This window comes from Amphiura filiformis, chromosome 1, assembly GCF_039555335.1.
Source record: "Amphiura filiformis chromosome 1, Afil_fr2py, whole genome shotgun sequence".
Taxonomy (NCBI): domain Eukaryota; kingdom Metazoa; phylum Echinodermata; class Ophiuroidea; order Amphilepidida; family Amphiuridae; genus Amphiura; species Amphiura filiformis.
Genome location: NC_092628.1, coordinates 82,623,225 through 82,643,357, shown reverse-complemented (window position 1 = coordinate 82,643,357; position 20,133 = coordinate 82,623,225). Strand labels below are relative to the sequence as shown.

Sequence of the window (20,133 nt, the reverse complement as noted above, 5' to 3'; positions counted from 1 at the left end):
TGGGTACGCCTCTGAAAACTACTGGCGAGGGGGGGGGGGTCACTGATGTGACGTGCTTTCACAAGAACACTTTGAAATTATGTTTTTTGACGGTACCTTTACAATTTTTAACCCCCACCCTCCTCTCAAAAACTTAACAACGTCCCTGCGTAAATTGACATCCTAAGTTAATTGATAAGTTGATGATTTTAGACAAAATTGGGCACAAGATGAAGAAGGAAAGAGAAAGAAGAAATAAAGCCAAAAGTCAGAAAAACAAAGTAGTATGCAGAAATTCCTTAATGTTGGTTTCATACTTTCTGCCACTTAATTGACACTGAGCAATGTGATGCTTCATCAGGCCGCTTGTACTTGTCTACAAGCGGAGCGACATGCTGCTACTGCAACATGACCAAGCACTGCTCTGTGCTCATTGGCCAAAAATTGTATCCTGTTCTCATACATCAGAGCGGCACCGTACGGAGTTGACCTGAATTAAACTCCTATAGTGATCTTCCACTTTGGACAAAGCAGTGGAATGATTGACATATTGGCTTGTCGCTGGTCACCGCTAGCGTTTCTGGTGCAACTGTGCAGTGATGCAGGAAGGTATGAAACCAGCTTTAAACCCAGGGAAAGTCTAGTGCCTTTTCCTACAGGATATGTATTGAACAGAAATGAATAGGTTAGTCTATATACTCATACATACAATCCAAATCTAAATGTCTATACATCATGACATCGCCATCCATTAATGCATAGGTCAGTCAGATTCCTTCCAGTGAGCTAAGGTCAGTCACACACACTTCACATGCTAGATTCTAAGATTCACCCTTTACATTCCATCTCTTGTTAAAAGCAGAACATCTGGTTATACTTCATGTACATTAGTGCTGTTGTCAACAAGGCTTTTGTCGACAACACTTGTCAATAACAGGCTTTTCTCACCATGTCAATACAAAATTACCCTTGGTGACAAAACTAAAATAATAAACATGTTCCCAGATGAACAAAGAATACCACAAAAACCCAGCCAAATTTCATTGAATTTCAGCAGTAATTGGCTAATAAAAATAAATACACATTGCACCCATAAGCAATATGTCAAAAAGTTATTTTCATGTCAGCAATATATACTTTTGATGGTGCAAATGTTTTAATCATAAAATCACATCGATGTTATCACACTTATCTGGCATTTATTAATGATGTCATCATGCTTAATTTACATTGTGGTGTTATGAGTGAATGCAGGCAACACACAATACTGCCTTTTTTCGCTGACATTTGTCCAAATTTCACATAAAAGTACATTGTTTTCACACAAAAAATCCCCATTTTTTTGCATGTGATCATGGTTCAGAATCTTAATTGTGATTTGTCAACTTTTACTTTGTCAACAATTGATGACACCAGAGCTTACAATTTGGCAACATGTCGACAATGTATAAAATACCTAACAACAACAACATGTGCATGCAGATCTTGTTATAAACCAAATAACTTTCTGTAGACAAACAATATAAAAGAACTTGTGCAAGAACATGGTAAATGGATCTAATGAGTGATTTCACAAAAGCCTTTCAGTCATGTACATAGATAATATCATGGTCAATCAAATCTACATACAAGCACATGGGCGCTGCCAGTTGACGATGGGATGTCTGGCATGAGTGGTCTGTCTGTTGCCATTTTACATGAATATAATTCATGTTTTTTGCTTATTTTAAGCTTTTTTTACAGAAATTCTCTCAATAACTTTTAAATAATTACCAAAAACCACTTGTTGTTTTGTGTATTGTATGCAAAACTCAGAATGACCCGATGTTCAGAATTTTTGCAATAAGCTATTTGTTGAAAATTCATTATGTTTTTCAAAATACTCCTATTTGTTTGTGTGTGTAACTGAGAATCATCCAGGCATCTGACAATGGGGTGGTCTTACAATTGGTTGCCTCATATGCAATAATATATTATCAAATTTATATTATCTATGTATAGGACCGACTATGCTGAAGATCTGTTACATGTATCTTCATTATATTTGAAAATGAAAATCATTTCTAAATTCTGTCCATAACTTGAAAGTTTACATGAATACAAAAGAAGTTTTTGTTATTAGTAATTGGATGAGAAGGGTGAAACACAGTTGGCTTTCATATTTTGTTATGCAACTCTGCCACTTACGTCTCCCAAATTTGTACCCTGAGTGACATTCCCAGTAAAACCAGTCGTATTTATTTGGAAATTTTAATTCCTTCCTTTTTTCCCTCTATCCATTATTGAAGTTGATTTTCTTTGCCAGAGCATCAATGTTTACTTCATTTGTTAATTTTGTGAATAAAGAAAGTACATAGTGAGCAATTACGTCAATTTATTGACATCACAATCACTTATAACTGTTGACTTGATTTCAAAACAAATCTTTGGGCAACATAATCCCAATACCAGAACTTGTGGAACATATTTCCGTCAAAGAATTGTTATTTTATATGAGTGACAAATTTTGAATGAGTACTAAAACATACAACTCTTTGCAAGTCTTTTGTGGCAGTGCTTTATGACTCTTTCAGATTTTGATAACGTTGTCACAAAAATCAGTTTTGTAAAATGAAAAATGCATAAAGTTTGTGGGGTATATTTGATTTTATGCAGGAGAGGACATGCTAATATAGTTAGGAAATAGTATCTAAGTTTGTTTCCATTAGGTGGCATAAATTTTGTTTTTGGAGCAATTGTACCGCATTTTGTTTTTATTTGAGAAATCTAAAGAAATAATATTTTCAAGTAAACAAGCCTTCAAATTATTTTTTTCTTGTAAATTTTGTTTTTTAATCAATATAAAATCAATAAATCCTATGTTTCATATGCAACCTACTCTGCGCTGATTTAAATTAAATATTTGTAATTTGTGGCATAAGTTTAATACTATAAATTCTGACTCTAAAAATGAAATTAAAAAACTGCATTTTGGTTTACAGGCCACATATGGGAAGCAAACTGTATTTTAGTCTAAAGGCATCCATTTTACCTGACTTTGATTTTTTTTTATATCAGAAAGTATATTTCTTCATTTATGTGAAAGATTAGGCCTATAAAATCTCAAGTTTGCTCTTACCCAGCAACTGCCTCATTTAAAATATATATATTTTATCGTTAAATTAGTTCCACAAGTTTCTGAAATTTGGGTTAGATGTTTTGATGTCTGATATGTATGTATAGGAGTGTGTGTGTATGGAAGCATAATGTAGACACTGGCAAGCAAGGATACAGACATTTGTGTACCTGTGGATGTACTTGATTTGCGGTCATCCTTGATTACTGGACACTATTTGTAAATCTAAAACCGCATTTGCTGGTATAGGGTCTGCATGTACTTGCATGGTGAAAACCTAGCCATATTCACAGTGTGGAGAAAGAAACTGTGTGTCCCTGCAGATGGATATAGTAATAACTTAAAAAAGGTTGATTGATTTCCTTGGTTGCCTGTGATTACATGTAGGGATGGTATATGTGTGTATTTGAGTGATTGGTAATCTCCCTCAAACAAGGACACACAATGAAACTGTATTATCCAATCTCAAATGAACAATGAACTATTCCATTTGATATTCATACCCTCTATGAAAGACATGGAGTGTGAATATCAAATTGAATCACCTGAATGAGGGACTCCCTATGTAGAAGATTAAAGTCATGTCTTCCATAGGGGGTGTTTGGATTTCAACTTGAATACCCCAATGGATACAACATAGTCACTGTTTGAGGGAGATTACAAATGTGGTAGTGGGTGTGTGTGGCCTAGTCAAGCATTATGTGCTAGCACTGAAACAGATTGATGTCACTGTCTACTTGAAACTAAGCAAGTATAGGACATTCTTTTTCACAATCATTTGGAAATTTATTACAATGGTTTTGTTTTCTTGTCCAAATTTTCTAATGTAAAGTGTCATGCACCTAAACAGTTACTAGACTGCATATATTTAAAACTACATTGTTGCTTTGTATTTTATAGTTTTTCCCGCTGGAATCTTACAAGCACCATTTTATGACAAGAGATATCCAAGGTAAGTCTCTATATAAATGTTATTTATTTTTTAATTTTTACCGTGTTGGGCTTATCCGCAACCCCTCCCATTTGAAGACATATATATATATTCATCCATTTTCTCCCTTCATTTTCAGGTCATTGAATTTTGGAGGCATTGGTGTGGTCGTAGGTCACGAGATAACACACGCATTTGACGATTCAGGACGAGAATATGACAAATATGGCAACCTGAGACAATGGTGGAATAACGACACGATAGCAAACTTCAATGAGCAAATTCAGTGCATGGTAGATCAATACTCCAAATTTGAGGTCCATGGAGAACGGGTAAGTTATTTGAATTGAATGAAGTAGTCACTTTGCCTCTGTGAATTCTCCTTTGTGGACTGGTAGAATTTTTTTGTGAGTATGTTTACTGGCTGTGTTTCTTTTTAATGTATTTTTTTCTCAGCATATCCTGTATTAGAATGAGCTTATGGTTCTTATTCAGCAGCCTGCTGACTATATAACCTCCCACCAGAGAATATGAGAATCTACTCTGCTCTCACAGATCAATGGTGGTTGACTCTTGAACAGCTCTGAAATGTCCAGTAAACATAGCAACACAAGGTGTAATGGCCCTCAAACAACAATTATTGATAGATGCGTTTGGCCCTCTGTGTAGATTTAGATGATTTGCAGTTTTACCATGTATACCCTTGATGCATATATCACACAAAATGTATACCTTCAGGAAAATTAATTTTTGGATGGCACTCCATCTTTCATTGGCAGGTATTATCAGGTCATGATATTTTAATCTTTGACCTTTTAAAAGTCCCATAGACTTTTGTTAGAGATAACCTGCTCCAGTCCTTTGTATGGTTGTATGGTTCATTACAGGGTGATCACTTGATTTGTAAATTGTTTGAGATTTCTGAGCTTTTCTTTGAGATTATGATGAGGCCTTTAATATGAGATTATTATGGTTTGTTTATTGCAATAATTTTGTATTCAATTGTTTTCACACAATTTTGTTTTTGTGTAGGTAAATGGAGAATATACGCTGGGTGAAAATATCGCTGACAATGGTGGCTTAAAGTCAGCATATAGGGTAAGTTGGTCATATATGTGACCCGTTATGACAAAACCAGGAACAGGTATTTTTGACATTTCATGATTTGAATAAAAATGTAAGCACAAGACAATAAGCTTCAAAATGATACCAAAATTTGAAATATAGCATCAATACTTTTCAAGATATGGATAATTTTGTAAATGATACCTAGATATTTTTGCAAAATTGCTAGTCCGAGTAATGTGCTAATTAGTTTCCTGCCTTACACAAGATTGAATAGGGATTATCATAGTTCAACTGACAATTATTGATTAAATAAACCTCTTTTTAATAAGCACTTTCAAGCATTTGAAAGCCCACTCAGTCCCAAAGTCAAATACCATGAAATTAAGAATTCCAAAATGTGTTTTTTTTTTTTATGGGAATGTTATCTTTAAAGGCCTATAGCTCAAAAACGTGCCTGGCGACTTGTTTCGGGTTTTGCTGGAGCTGGTCACATATAGTTGTCATAAAGTTGTCATAAATGCAATTTTTATCCTTGCCATTTTACTGCCCGTAAAGGTAATTTAATTGAAAGGTAAAATGGGACATACAATTATGACAAATCTAAGGAATTATGCATGGTTTATGCTTAACAAGGTTTCATATAATAGTCCTTTGCTGACCAAATTTAACCATTTTGTGCACTGGGATTCAGAATCTTGGCTAGAAATTGAGGTTTGCCAGTCATTTAAATAAAATTTCCTGTCCTAATTTGACCTTTAAAACATTTAATACCAGAATTTTCAAAGAGTTCAAATATGTGTTGCTATGGCCTTGTTTTGCAAATCTGGTATACTAAAAAGGTCAATAGCCTTTCTCAACAGCTGGAATTATAATGTAGCATCTGTCAAAGGCATTAATTATGCCCGTCCCAGCAGCAAACTCCCTGTCTGATATACCGGGCAGACAGGTGGCTAGCTAAGACACTGCTGGGCATGCGCGGATTTAGAGGGGGGCACAGCCGGCCCGTGCCCCCCTTTTAGCGGATCCCAAAAAAAAAAAAAGAAGAAAAGAAAGAGAAGGAAAGGAGGGAAAGAAAAGAGGAAAAGAAAAGAAAGGGAAAAAAGAAAGGAAAAGAAAGAAAAAAGAAAACGGAACAATGTAAAAAGAAAGAAAGAAAGAAAATCTTCGGGCCTATAGTCTAATAAATCTGTAGTGAGTATCATACACCGGGGTGGCGCTCTCCAGGCGCGGATGCAGGGGCGGCCTACTCTGCGTATAGTGTAAAAATTGGACCTTCATTTTGCAAAATTTCCAAATTTCGGAGGGGAACATCAGACACCCCCTGCCTATATAAACAACTGCCCGTTTTCGCTTCTGTATTTCACACCCAGCACTATGAATTTATACAATAACAGTGAAAAAAGGTGGCTCAGTCAATTGGCGGTCATTTCGCAAATTTTATATTTACGGCTTTTTCAAACTCAAATTTTACACCATAATAGTGCCAAAATGGTCCACCAAATGGCTTCAATTAGGTCTTTATTTTGCAAAAGTTTCTCATTTCTAAGGGGGCATCCCCTTAGACACCCCGTGTGCATGCGCAATGTTATGGGTACATATAAAGCAATAATACAAAGAGGTCAAACTTGTCCAAGAATGGCTTCAATTGGGCCGTCTTTTTTGCCAATTTTAGGCTTTTTCAAACTAAAATTTTACACAATAATAATGACAAAATGGTCCACCAAATGGCTTTAATTAGGTCTTTATTTTGCAAAAGTTTCTCATTTCTGAGGGGCATCCCCCTAAGACACCCCCCTTAGCGCAAAACGTTATGGGTACATATAAAGCAATAATTTATACAAAAGAGGTCAAAACTTGTCCACGAATGGCTTCAATTGGGCCGTCTTTTTGCAAATTTTAGGCTTTTTTAAACTAAAATTTTACACAATAATAGTGACTAAATGGTCCACCAAATGGCTTCAATTGGGTCTTCATTTTCCAAAAGTTTCTCAATTCTGAGGGGGCACATCCCCATGAGACACCCTGCATCGCGCAAAGCGCTCCAGGATGGCCGCTTCACGGCCATTTCATAATTTTAAGGTGTGCCCCCCCCTTTCTCGAAATCCTGGATCCGCCCCTGCTGCTGGGATTATTTTTATAGTGATCTGTTTAAGAATGACAATAAAATTGAGACTCTGGGCTCAGCCATGTATCTATATAGCATGATAGAACACGGGAGGTACCATAATATGTGTGTTCCACCAACTTGGTGTTCCTTGTTCCAAATGAAATAATGGTATCTCCTATGCTCCACCAGGTGATAGTTACATACATACAGTCTCAAAACAATATGAAGTATAAATTTGGTCAAACTTAATCAATTTTCGTTATTTTATTACAAATGAAATTCTTCTCATGCAGGCATACAATGATTGGATCAAGCATCATGGTGAAGAACAACCCTTACCAGGAATTGGCTTGACACATAGGCAACTGTTCTTTGTTGGGTTTGCACAGGTAATACTCATATACTGCACCTTTGATCTATTTTGACATATCTGTTGGATCTTCATAATATAATGATGAGAGATCCTAAAGGTTTTCATATTACAAATTCATTCAATTCTTATTTGTTTATCTCTGTGAAAAAGAAACACATATATTTTCCATGTAATGTTATGTGCTTCTTAATTTATTTTTTATGATACCTATTATGATATCTTTGTGGTATATTTATTTTGTTTGGTCAATAAAGGCATTATCTGTGATTTGGTTAATCAGAAAATCTCAGAAATGATCACAAGATTTTTTCATTTTTGTTGAGAGAGTAGGTGAGCTAACATACACTGCAAGTGATACAATTGAAAACATCCTAAGAGTACAATATCACATTGTGGTCAATGTTTGGGGAGCTTGTCCATACAGACAATTGTAGCTACATGTAATTGAATGGAGCTTCTTGTTTATCTAATCTAATTCAAAACAAGCATTTATGAAGCACTCTACAGAGAACACAGCACTTTGCAAAGAAATGCAATTTCAATGTATCTTCAATTCAATTCTTTGATAAGCAAAATTTCTCAAAACAGGTCCAAAACAAGTATATATAGGAACTCTCTGGAGAAACATTTTGATTCACTCGGGTTTGGTGAGTGGTAGTGCTTCTGTGATTGGATTATAAACTCAGGGTGCCCAGCCACTTTGGGAAATCAGGCAAAATAAAAATCCATTTTCCAGATAGGAAAACCATGAGTTAGATGTGTGGATGTCTGAAAACACGTAGGATTTTAGTGGACCAAAAGGGCAATTATATTTTGACTGATTCAGCACCCCTCCAAGTGGTGAAAGTCTTTCATGTGGTAATGTGGAATTGGTTCTCATGGAATTTTGGAAATTTGTCAGGGAAATATCAGGGAAAACTCTTGGAAATTTGTTTTTGTGAAATAAAACTGCCTGAAAATTGACCTTAAAAATATAAACTAAATTACTGCAACCTACTAGGGGTGGACTGGGTGTGTTGCTAACTAAAGACACATAATATATTGAACTCTACTCCATTCCTAGCTTAGATACTAATACCCAGTATGTTAATTCAATCAGTCCCCTGCCATGTAGGGGGTGTTTTTAATCTGCTCATCACTTTGGCCCGTGTTTCAGGTGTGGTGTAATGTAGAGGAAGACATAGAAGAAGCCCGAGCACAAGTGATGTGGGGTGTCCACCCTCCAGCATTAGTCAGGTGGGTAGTCACAAAGTGTTTTTTCGCATGGGCATGTGTTTTCTAACTTCTCGATATTGGTTATTGCTACATTTTCACCTGCAGGTGTGGTGTTCTGTAAGTACACCTGAGGAAGAACATCTCCATCTTCTCACAGATCCGCACAGTCCGCATAAATTTAGGTTTGTACAATATTGTATCTTACGTCCGTCCGTCAACATCGTCATCATCATCGTAACCACTGCAACCAGCCACTCATGTTTTTGTCGGTGTTCGTCACATGCGTAAATATTTATGTTATCATATTCCACTTAAGGGGTGGGGTATGAGCGTTTGGACAGTATTTATTTTGGGACATTAGAGCACATCAGACATATCGAATTGCATTCTGAATACGAAGAATGTCCTTCTGATATCAAATAATTTTGATTTTTTGAAATTCGCAATGTAATACACATTTTATGGCAAATCATTAAAAATTGATATTTTTGATATTTAACAGTACTTGAAGTAACCTTTATAAATCTGATGATTTAGACTTAAAGTGTATGTAGGTGGGATGAAAAGCCGACGATCAATTGAAAATGTTGACCTTTCGTATTGTAGATATGGATTTTTTTCCCAAAACACCCAAAAAAATGAGGTCTTTTTGGGAAAATATCCATATCTTCAATATGAAAGGTCAAAATTTTCAATTGACCGTCGGCTTTTCCTCCCTGCTACATACACTTTAAGAATATATCATTAGATTTCTATAATTTACTTCGAGGACTGTTATATATCAAAAATGTGAAAAATATCAAATTTTTATAATTTGTCATAAAATTTGTATTATATTGTGATTTTCAAAAATGAAAATTATTTGATATCAGAAAGACATGCTTCAGATTCAGAATGCAATTCAATAGATCTGAGGTGCTCTCATGTCCCACAAAAAATACTGTCGAAACGCAATAAACGCTCATTTTTGATCCCTTAATAAGTGTGCTCATATTTTGTGTGCCAAAATCAAACTGATGAAATTTGAAAGAATAATATTGAATGAAGATGTGCATTTTCTTGTATATAGCCAGCCCACCAAAGTCTGCTCCTTGTTGCATTATATGAGTTGTAATATCCCAAATATTGTAATCATGCACATAATGCATGATCAATGTTTTATGTTGTATTTGAAAGATAAATGGGAGCAGGCCTCAAAATTCAAAAGTTTCAAGGGCACTCATTTCAAGGCCAATGTATTGAACAATGCTTTTTACATTGCGGGGCACAAGGCCAGTTTAAGGGCAACAGAGGTCATGGCCTTTCGAGACCTCTTTGAATTTCAAGGCCTGAATGGGAGCATGGTGGACTAAGGTTGAAGTGATCACAGAATCATGATTGCAAAGTTATGGGTTAGAGTCACATCGCAGTCAACTTATTGTGTCCTTGGGCAAGGCACTTAATCTGTTTGCTTCACTACACCCAGATGTGAATGGGTACCGGCTTAAAAGTTGGGAAGGTAAAAAGACTTGTTGTGTCGGAGGAGTAGTAGACCCCCACAGGCCAGCAACATTATAAACAGGGGAGTCTGGCCCCCAAGTTGCTTTGAAAGACAGATAGGCATGAATATTTACCTTTACCTCAGGTAAATGGTAGTTGAGGCAGTTTGAAAGACAACAATATTCAACACTGATTAATTGGAATACGATAACTGAATCCTATCAATCACATTTGTCAACTTCTTATCTAGTAGGAGGAAGCAAGATGCAAATAATATAGTGCTGATATCCCTCAGGAAGATATACACAATGGTAGAAATTCCATGTGAGGTTATCAACATTTATATTTTGTGACTGTCTTTGAAGTATTAGCATGAGCAATACAAAGCAGTTCCTAACCTTTGTAGTATAGTATGTTGTATTTATTTTATTTGTATTTATCAAAGTTATTAGACCCAACCGACTCAGAACTGTCCTGTGTGTTATTGGTATAGTAAATCTGCCATCTTTGTTTTGCAAGTAGGCCAAGATGTTTAACTCAGGCATTTAATGGCAAAAACCCAATATTGAATGACAAGTTGTGCTGTCAAGCATAAGCATTACAAGTGTTTGAATATATAACATCTAGTGTGTTATTTGCACAATGCTTTTTCGCTTGCATCCACTTTAAATCAAAGTTTAGAGGAGGCATACACATAAACATGGCTGAGCTGGTACTCTTTGGGTCTAATGTCTTTGATATGCAGGAAGTGATGACAGCAAAGAGGTTTAGAATGGCAAAGTGTGGTGGAGTCCATGCCTATTTGCCAGATTTGATTGTCACACATGGGAATAATCAAGCTCCGTTCATAGACTCTAACCTCTTGAAAGACAGTCAGAATCCTTGACTTGGGTTTGCATGCTTTGGGTATATTTTGTTTCACAAGTGCATAGGTGTGACTTAGTGCATATTTCGCTGGTTGCAGTATTGATTCATGTGCATTATCGAATAACACAAAGGGTATGCAAATGCATTAAATATATATAAGGGTGGGTTTATGCATGCATGTGGTGTAACCGCTTAAAAGCACTGACGTCACAACCAAATTGTATTGAAACAAAGCGTAGACACTGATTGTAATCAAGTTGTACATGGTCATGTTTTTTGAGGTGGGCACCCAAAAAAGGTGGAGCTGTCAATTTTTTCTCTTCTAATACCTATATTTTTGCTAAAATCCATCATGAAGAAATGGTTTTGGTCTTATTTTGAAGATAAACTATTAATATAATGAAATAATAACAAGTACAGTTGAACAAATGTATTAATTAATTACAACAGCTTAATTAAGTTAATTAGTCAGGGGTGGAGCAGGAAGTGGAGGAGCTCTGTGTAATTCCAATACGGAGTTGGTGTCTGTTAATAAAATTTATGCTTTTTGGTGCCTAGTAGAAGTAAAAATGCATTTGCATAATGTTAATCTTATTTTTTAACTTTCTATTTCTATAATTGCCTAGTTAATCTTAATAAAAATTTTAATTAACAATTTAACGAGCTTTTAAATGATGCAGTGGAATGTGTGTCATGCAATACAATGGGCTTTTACATTCATGAAAAAAGGAATGAAAATAAATTTCATCTGTCATAAATAGATCTTTTAAATTGTTTTATCTTTGAAATATCTATAAAATAAATCTTCTCAAAGGAGATTATTACAGTTAAAGGATTTAATCTGATGACATATTGATCTAATGTTATTGTTAAATAGTTGATTGATGTAGGCTAATTGTGCATGTATATGCCTACATGTACATGTACCATTGTTACAAATTGGAACACCATATGGGATATTTAAATGTAATATTATAGCAATTCTATTTTGAATATATTTTCCAAATTGCAAATTGCAAGATGTGACACAATTAGGTCCCACCTCAAAAAACATGACCACATGTTAAATAATAACAGTTGTAGGAGATTATGAATATTTCGTGAACAAATATGTTTCATTCAAAATGTATAAATTATTTGTTGTACATAAAAAAGGCAACATTTATGTTAACTGTAAAACTCACTAGTATTGTATGGTAGGAATGTAAAGTAGGTACATATATGCATGCCAAATAATGAGACATCAATTCAACCATTTCATGTCAAAGAGTTGAATTTGAATTGCACCTTCATCCAAAAATATCATCATTTGTTTACAGGCTTACACCCTGTGTGATGTATGCATGCACCAACATTTATATTTATCCATTGGTGCATCGGTGGAACACATTCTTTTAGTAGTGGTGCCACATGATGGCATCCCCCCCAAAAAAAAATCCAACATGGGCCTTGCACCTAGGTGTTGTTACCTTTCATTAGTCTTGCATGTATCAACTATGTGGCTATATACATTTTTGTAAGCTAAGACCCCCATGCAGTGTCTCATTGGTTGTCAGTTTTCATATTTGGCATATGTAATGAGCATGTATATGTAATGTAAAAAGAGCTGCCAACTAGTACTGATTTTCAGTATTGTGTACTGACTTTACGTAAAATATACTGCAAAAATACTGAAAGTGCTAAGAACTTCATTAAAGTGTGAAAGTACTGTACTGATTTTGTATGGAATATATAATGGGTTTAACACTTCTCAGTTGATATTGAGAAGTGTTTTAGAAGTTTGGCAACTCTCTGTAAATATCTCGTTGGTCGCATCATATAATGATCTATACGAGGCAACACGCTTTTTGAGAAAATCGCAATTGAAGATTCTGTTGTTAGATGTGGCGTAATACTTATTTCTCAATAGTATTTCCTCGACAGGGTATTTATATAAAGAAGAGACTTGGAAGTTTCATTTTGGTGAAATTGACATATCCATCCAAGTAAAAATTGTTTAATACAGTCTTGCTATTTTTTCTTTATACTTATAGATCTCTATGTGACTTGTGTTTTGGTGATTGTGAAACACACAAAAAAAAACCCAAAAAAACCCCAACAAATAGATCCAATATATCTCATTAATTAGAATTAAGGTCTGTAAGTTATTGCTACACACTAATTTTCTCAAAAAAGTCAAACAATAATTTTGAATAGAACCGTATGTGATGTCTGTGTATAATTATGAATCACATAATGCAATGAGAGCATGATACATAAACTTGCAATACATGCAGTGCCCAAATTCATCTTTTAAGAACTTATTTTATGAAAACAAAATATGTTGTTTCATTACTCCACATTTTACCAACATGACTCATTTTTTTTTAAAACAGCTCATTTTAATACCAATATTTATTGCAATTCCTTGCCAGTTCTGTTTGCTTGCATGTTGTATTAAGCATGATTCTGAATTTGAACATAAAAATCAAGATTAGTTTTGATGAGAGAAAAAAAGTGAGCAGAACAAGTGTAAAATCAACAATCTTGAGTCTTTATTAAGTCCCTTGTTAATCCATGGGAAGCATGCGTTAGTTTGCAGTGTTGCAAGGATTTGTGAGTGTAATGGTTCGATAAAGATCAGGCTTATCATGCTTACCAGCATATAAAGCTCATAGCAGAAATCAAAAGCTTATTACCCATTTTCATCATCATCAAATACAAATGTATACAGAGCTATTTTGTTTTAAATTTTTATGATTTTGTTTTTCGGGTTTTTTTAATCTTTACCTTATTTTTCAATCCTGAAATGGAGTAATTAACTGGTTTAATCAAAATTGAAATGTCCTAAGATAGCATTTAATAGGGAATGGGCACTTACATAGGTTGAATATTGTACATACAGTGTCTATATAATTTGTGCTTGGTCTTTTATGCACTAAGGATTCCACGTTCATCTGTTTTGTAACAGCAATTTTGAATTATTTTGGTGTGACAATCAACCAAATATAATAATGTACAGTTGTCATATATTTATTTATTTTTTGCGCTCTGATCCAATTGTAAAAGCACCGTATAAGAAAATTGTTGTATGGATTTATGTATTATTTATTTTTATGCACTCTCAATTTGTTATCCATTTAATCCTGCAGGGTACTTGGACCTCTTGCCAACAATGAAGACTTTGCTGAGCAATTCAATTGTCCTGTAGGCAGTCCAATGAATCCAAAAGATAAGTGTGAAGTATGGTGAGGAGGCTGTCATGTAAGTATACCTAGCTGCAATAATTATGTATTGAACAGGATCTGATCCAATAAAGGCCAAAAACAATAAAAATTGAAATACAATGAAAATGGGCTTTGTTAGGGATTAAATCAAAACTCAACCGGCGGTCCCGTCCGGTTGCCATTGTTTAGAACAATAGCAACTGGACGGAATCGAGCATAACCGGCGGTCAACCGCTGGTCGAGTTTTGATTTCATCCTAGAACACTTACTTTACAACCAATTTTGCTGGCAATTATGAAAGGATTCTAGCAATAACAAACTGGGGTACAGTGCAAGTTGGTAATGATAAGAATTTTGAAAATTGACTTGTAGCCTGTTAGATCAGATGTTGTGTTGTCTATAGCTCATTTGTGACGTGACACGATCAAGGGAAATGAGTCGGATGTCGCTAATATTGATTTTGAGATATTGGCAAAAAAGTGTTAAAATTCTTTTGTTTTATATTGTTTTCAGCGACTTATAAATTGGCGTAACTTCAGAAAGAAAAGTCGTATCAACATGGGGTTTTCAGTTTCTGAAAGCTCTAAATGTCCTCTTTAGAAACATGTGTAAAACTCATTTTCGACCAGGGCCGACATGTGACTCATTCCCCTTGATCATGTCACATTTGTCATCCAGCTTTAAATCGGCAAGACATGAAAATACTAGAAATTGATTGAAATGCGTTGAGTTTGCAAACAGTCAGTTTAAATTTGTATATCCCATTTTGTTATTTTGAATTAGGTTGTCGATGGCTACCTTATATGTTTTGCCATTTAATGGGAAGAGAGGACTAAAAGAGACGGCTAGAGGATGATGCTAATTAAACAGATGAAGAGAAGTTGGAAGGACATATTAAGGCAGCTCAGGATAATGGCATGCTGGTGTCAAAGGTCAATGATGCCGCCATATTGACCGAACATCTCCTATAAATGGGTGGGGGAAGACGGATCCCTGGTGCTTGATCTAATAATAATTTTTAACGATGGTGTTATTTTTAAACTCTGTTTTTCTTGTAGAGCTACTTATGGATAGTGCCCTTGGATGTTTGATAAAGTAAATCTTTTTTGTAGTTACTAAATTTCAATGCAATTACTGTTTGATAAAACATCAATGACTGTATCAAGTTCTTCTTTTTCCTGACTATAAATGTTGTATTCTTATAGTACTAACTGAGAGGAGGTCGATAGTTCCTAATAGTTAAACAACAATGACACCCTTAAAAAAGATTTATCATGGGAAAATAATATTATTTTACATACTCCTCTATTTTAATGTACTGTACTATGTATGAAAGATTGTAAAATTAAGATGGATATGTTTGACATATATCTGTCAAAACAGTATTTTAACATTTTTGTTGGCTGGAAATTTTATGTTTGTAAATGTTTTGGCCTTATCTGGTGTAAAAAGCAGTACCATTTGTACAGAACTGTTGTAAATATGTTATATTTGTGGAGCATATAACATCTATTTGGGAAGATATGTTGTAATATTGTACCTGATGTAGGAAGACTCTTGTCTACTACCGAAGAAAGAGATAACATTTCCTGACATGACATTACTAAATGAATCAAAATGCTATTATATGCTGATTCCCTCCTAGGAATCAAAAGAAACTTAATAAATTGATTGCCACTTCAGAATCTACAGAAACCTTATAAATTGATTCTACCTCGGAATCAAAAGAAACCTTATAAATTGATTCCCATTTCAAAATCAACTGACACTTTATAAACTGATTCCACCTCTGAATCAAAAGAAACCTTAGAAACTGTTTCCACCTTGGAAACAAAGAAATGTAGATCTTGAATGAAATAATGTTATTATGTTCATCGAAAGTTATATTTGAACAATGTATCTAAATCTTATTTGATGTGACTGCACACCCAATCTTTTACTTAGAAGTGCATTTCTCGCTAGGACAGATTCTAATATGATGACAACGTCTTGTCCAAAAACTGCAATATTTTATGTATTTTACTCCTCTTCTGTTACACAGATCATTTTAAAAATGATATATTATCAATTTTATAGAGGGCAAATGTTATATCACTTTCAACCTCTATTTTAGTATACTTAGTTTAAGATACCCCAAACTGATTAAAGAGTGTGGTTTGGTTTTGTAAATAAAGTGCATGGGCCAGCATGTTGAAGGATGGGGCTGGTGTTTGTTACTTTGGAACATGTGCCCTTAAGGTGAGATGCAGTCTCCAAAACTGATTCAATGTTCACCAAATATACTACTTTATATAATAGGGTTACAACATTGCATCAGCTTTGAGGATACTTACACATTAAACCTTGGCCTTTTGAGCAAATCTAATAAATATGTGCTAGTGAAGAATGATATTTGCCACTGACATGCCATAGAAGATTTGCTGTGTGTTCAGTATACATAAATCAACAATGCTGTATAGATGTAATTATTTCTGGTATTACAAACAATTATATTCAAATATTGCCACACATCCTCTATTTGTTTTCTGCACATGTATTGATGTATTTTACATATAAACCAAACCTGATTTGGTTTGCAGTCAGGATTTTAACACCCGCCTGCACACTAGGATTGGTCATTTTTCTGCCTGGCAAGTAAAATTTCTTAAATACCCGAAATAAACATATTAAAAGCGGATTTAGGGTCATGGATACCTATTATAATATTTTGCAGTAAACCTTTGACAAGCACGTACTACCGTGATGTTGCAAAGTCAGAGCTAAGAGTCAGGCGCAAAGTTCATTCATAAATTTCCACTCAGCAACAGCAGATCGCCTCAGCAGCCAATCAGGGACAAGTGTGTTTCAACACAGTTAATATGCGATGTACGCTTAAAATACGCTCTCGTCAAAGGTTTACTGCAAAATATTTTAGGGTTTGGATGCTTATGTTGCATTTTCAAGGTTTGGTGAAATTGGGCCAGTTCTGGGTTGAATGAAAAGCTCTAAAATTTGTTAGAGTAATTGTGGCTACCCGATAGTTTAATGTGAAAACACCGCCTTGGTTGCGACTGGTGCTTCAACGATATGGTTTGTTCTTTTACGAACAAGACTTGTAAATTTGTACTGTATTTATTGTATCATATTGTACAAAAAACTGAATGTTCTTGTCATAACTGTTATTATACATTATCATGTACAATGCACCTAGTACATTATTATTATTATATCATTTTAACAAAAAAAAATTCAGTGTATAAATATATATTATTACTAATACGTGTGAATACAAAGTACTTATTGTAAAGACAGTAGCATTTGCTTGCCAAAGTACATTGTCTTCTCTTTGTTATGTATTAATTAATGTTCTTCTTCTGCACTTAATGAAGAAAGAATATACTTGATGTAACATAAATTGGAACTACGCATGCAACAAGGAAGAAACACGGGTCAAAATTCATCTTGTGATTGGATGTGGTATGCATATATCATTGTGACCCACATAATGATGAAGTCTGGATAACTATAGACCACTTGACATCACTGTTTATCAACAAAGGCGAGGGACTCGTCTATCGATATGCTCGAACGAGCCGCTACACTGTTCAATGGCTTTCTTGTATTGTATGAAATGTGGCAGGCGATTTAAAATGCACATGCCCTTAGCAGACTACGACGCGCACGCACACTGCAGGGCAAAGAACAATGTAAATTGTCATAATGCGCGCGCATACTGCCAGGCAATGACGTCACATGCCAAGTGGTCTATACACTGGTCTGTTTGTATTGTGACTGTAGAGGGCAGCATTATTGACTTTCTTGCAATACAAAGCGGGTTTTCCTGTTCACCTTTGTGGTAAATCCTGTAAGCCTTTGCAGGCAGACCTCTGATGTTATAACGCTGATGCACACTTCACAGCTTTCAAATGGGCAGAAATGATGTTCAAAAAATTATTATACTTAGTTCTCTGGGTTAGCCAGTGCACATAAATGATATTCACTAAACGATGTGCACATTGGGGTGATGTCCAATGACGACATCGCGGGTCTACCCACAGAGGCTTACAGGATTTACCGAAAGGTTCATAGTAACGTCAGTATGCTGTACGCAATCACAATGATAGGATGTTGTTTTATGTTTTGTTTATTGTTCTTGTTGTACATTCATATCTGATAGGATGCGAAACTTGTTATTGTGGAACAATTAGACACATCACTGTATTTCTGACAAAATTGTAAATGTTCAAACTTAAGTTCTTAGTTCTCAAATATTATGGAAATGTTACTTGCAGATGCTACTCACCAATGTATGTAGACCATATTTCTTTATCATATTGTCTAACATTAATGTTGATTCTGTTGTATTATTATGTTATATGTAAAAAGTATATTTATCTATATTTATGCCACATGTTACTTTGCTGCTGATGATCAGAGGTTATAATTTCACATAATTAATGTAATATGTTATGTTTTTAGAATTGAAATACTGGGATTGTGGAATTATGTAATCTAATTGCCCATTATGAAATGTTTGCTTGTAATATTGATGCTTAGTTTCATTTTTGCTTTGGCCCCCATTATTGCAGTAAATCATGAAGCTCAATCATGCAGTGCAAGTCACCACAATTTATGAAAGGTTTATGGCAATAAAATGAAGTTAATTGGTGCATAAGTACACTTCTTGTATGCTTAATATTACATTTTAATAGATGTTTTTACCTTTCTCAAGCCTTTTCTTTGGTGGTGATTTTATATTACTTATTACAGCAGTGTACCTCAAATCTTTGATCAAATACCTGGAGTAAAATCAAAACTGTGCTATAACCATATCAAAAAATTACTATTCAATGAGCTGCACCATTTTGGTTAAAAGCTAATGCATATACATAGGTGCTAAATTTGAAACAAATTGATGTGTCTGCTTAGTGCATACTTGCTTCATTACTTTATTTCTGCATCCTATTAGATGTCCCTGGCATTAGACAGTATTGTTTATAGTAATTATGATATTATTTCATGTTGAAACCATATTATATGTAAACATTTCTTTATATACTACCTCCTTAAGTACAAACAGCTCAATGACATTGAAAATGGGTAACAAAAGGGCATGTGAAATGGGCTATACCGGTTGAAATCCATACACTATGGAAGATGTGACATTAATCTTGCATACAGGGGGTGTTGGCTTCCATTGGAGTAACCTATTTCAGGTAACCCCATTTGAAATTCACACACCCTGTGTGGAAGATTGTGGTCATGTCTTCCATAGGGAGTGTATGTCTTGCAACTGAAATTGCCCAATATACCAGGCCTGTTATGTCATTTAAATCATCATAAGATCATTTGGACTTAATATGCCCATTTGTGTACATAATTATGTGTGCGTTGCACATACTATCAACTAAATTTGTAGTTGCATAAATACAATATTCTGTGTAATTCACATGAATCCCATTGGTACTGAATGGTTAATAAATGTCTCTCCAACTTTATATTAAAATATATTATTAGATTAGAAATGAGGGTTTTATTTGGTATAAATAGTAGTATTACATCTCACATGAAAGTCACCTTCTTGAAACATGAAACCTAGCAGTCCATTGAATCTTGATTGTAAATGTTTTTATAGTAAAAATCCTATGGCTGGTTCCAAACATTTTGTGAGATAAAAGGAAATTATTAAAGAATAGATTTGTTGTTCGTACCTATTTCAAACCCAATGTGCATGTTTAACAGTTGAATTATACTGTAGTTTCCAGCATTTAGGAATTGTGGTCGACACAAGATAATTGCTCAATATTGAGTTTT

The 20,133-nt window shown here is 34.7% G+C and overlaps 1 protein-coding gene across 12 annotated transcripts in view; it reads left to right on the top strand.

Annotated features, from left to right (window-relative positions):
- Positions 1–19,430, top strand: part of LOC140154973 (endothelin-converting enzyme 1-like) — a 237,286-nt gene extending 217,856 nt beyond the window's left edge. For all 12 annotated transcript variants that reach the window (XM_072177711.1, XM_072177676.1, XM_072177654.1 and 9 more), the window contains 7 exons: positions 3,995–4,046; positions 4,165–4,357; positions 5,058–5,123; positions 7,494–7,589; positions 8,730–8,809; positions 14,266–14,377; positions 15,124–19,430. In XM_072177711.1, the coding sequence (XP_072033812.1) occupies positions 3,995–4,046; positions 4,165–4,357; positions 5,058–5,123; positions 7,494–7,589; positions 8,730–8,809; positions 14,266–14,365 (587 nt within the window). In that variant the 3' untranslated portion in view covers positions 14,366–14,377; positions 15,124–19,430. The remainder of the gene's footprint in view (positions 1–3,994; positions 4,047–4,164; positions 4,358–5,057; positions 5,124–7,493; positions 7,590–8,729; positions 8,810–14,265; positions 14,378–15,123) is intronic.
- The last annotated feature ends 703 nt before the right edge of the window (positions 19,431–20,133 follow it).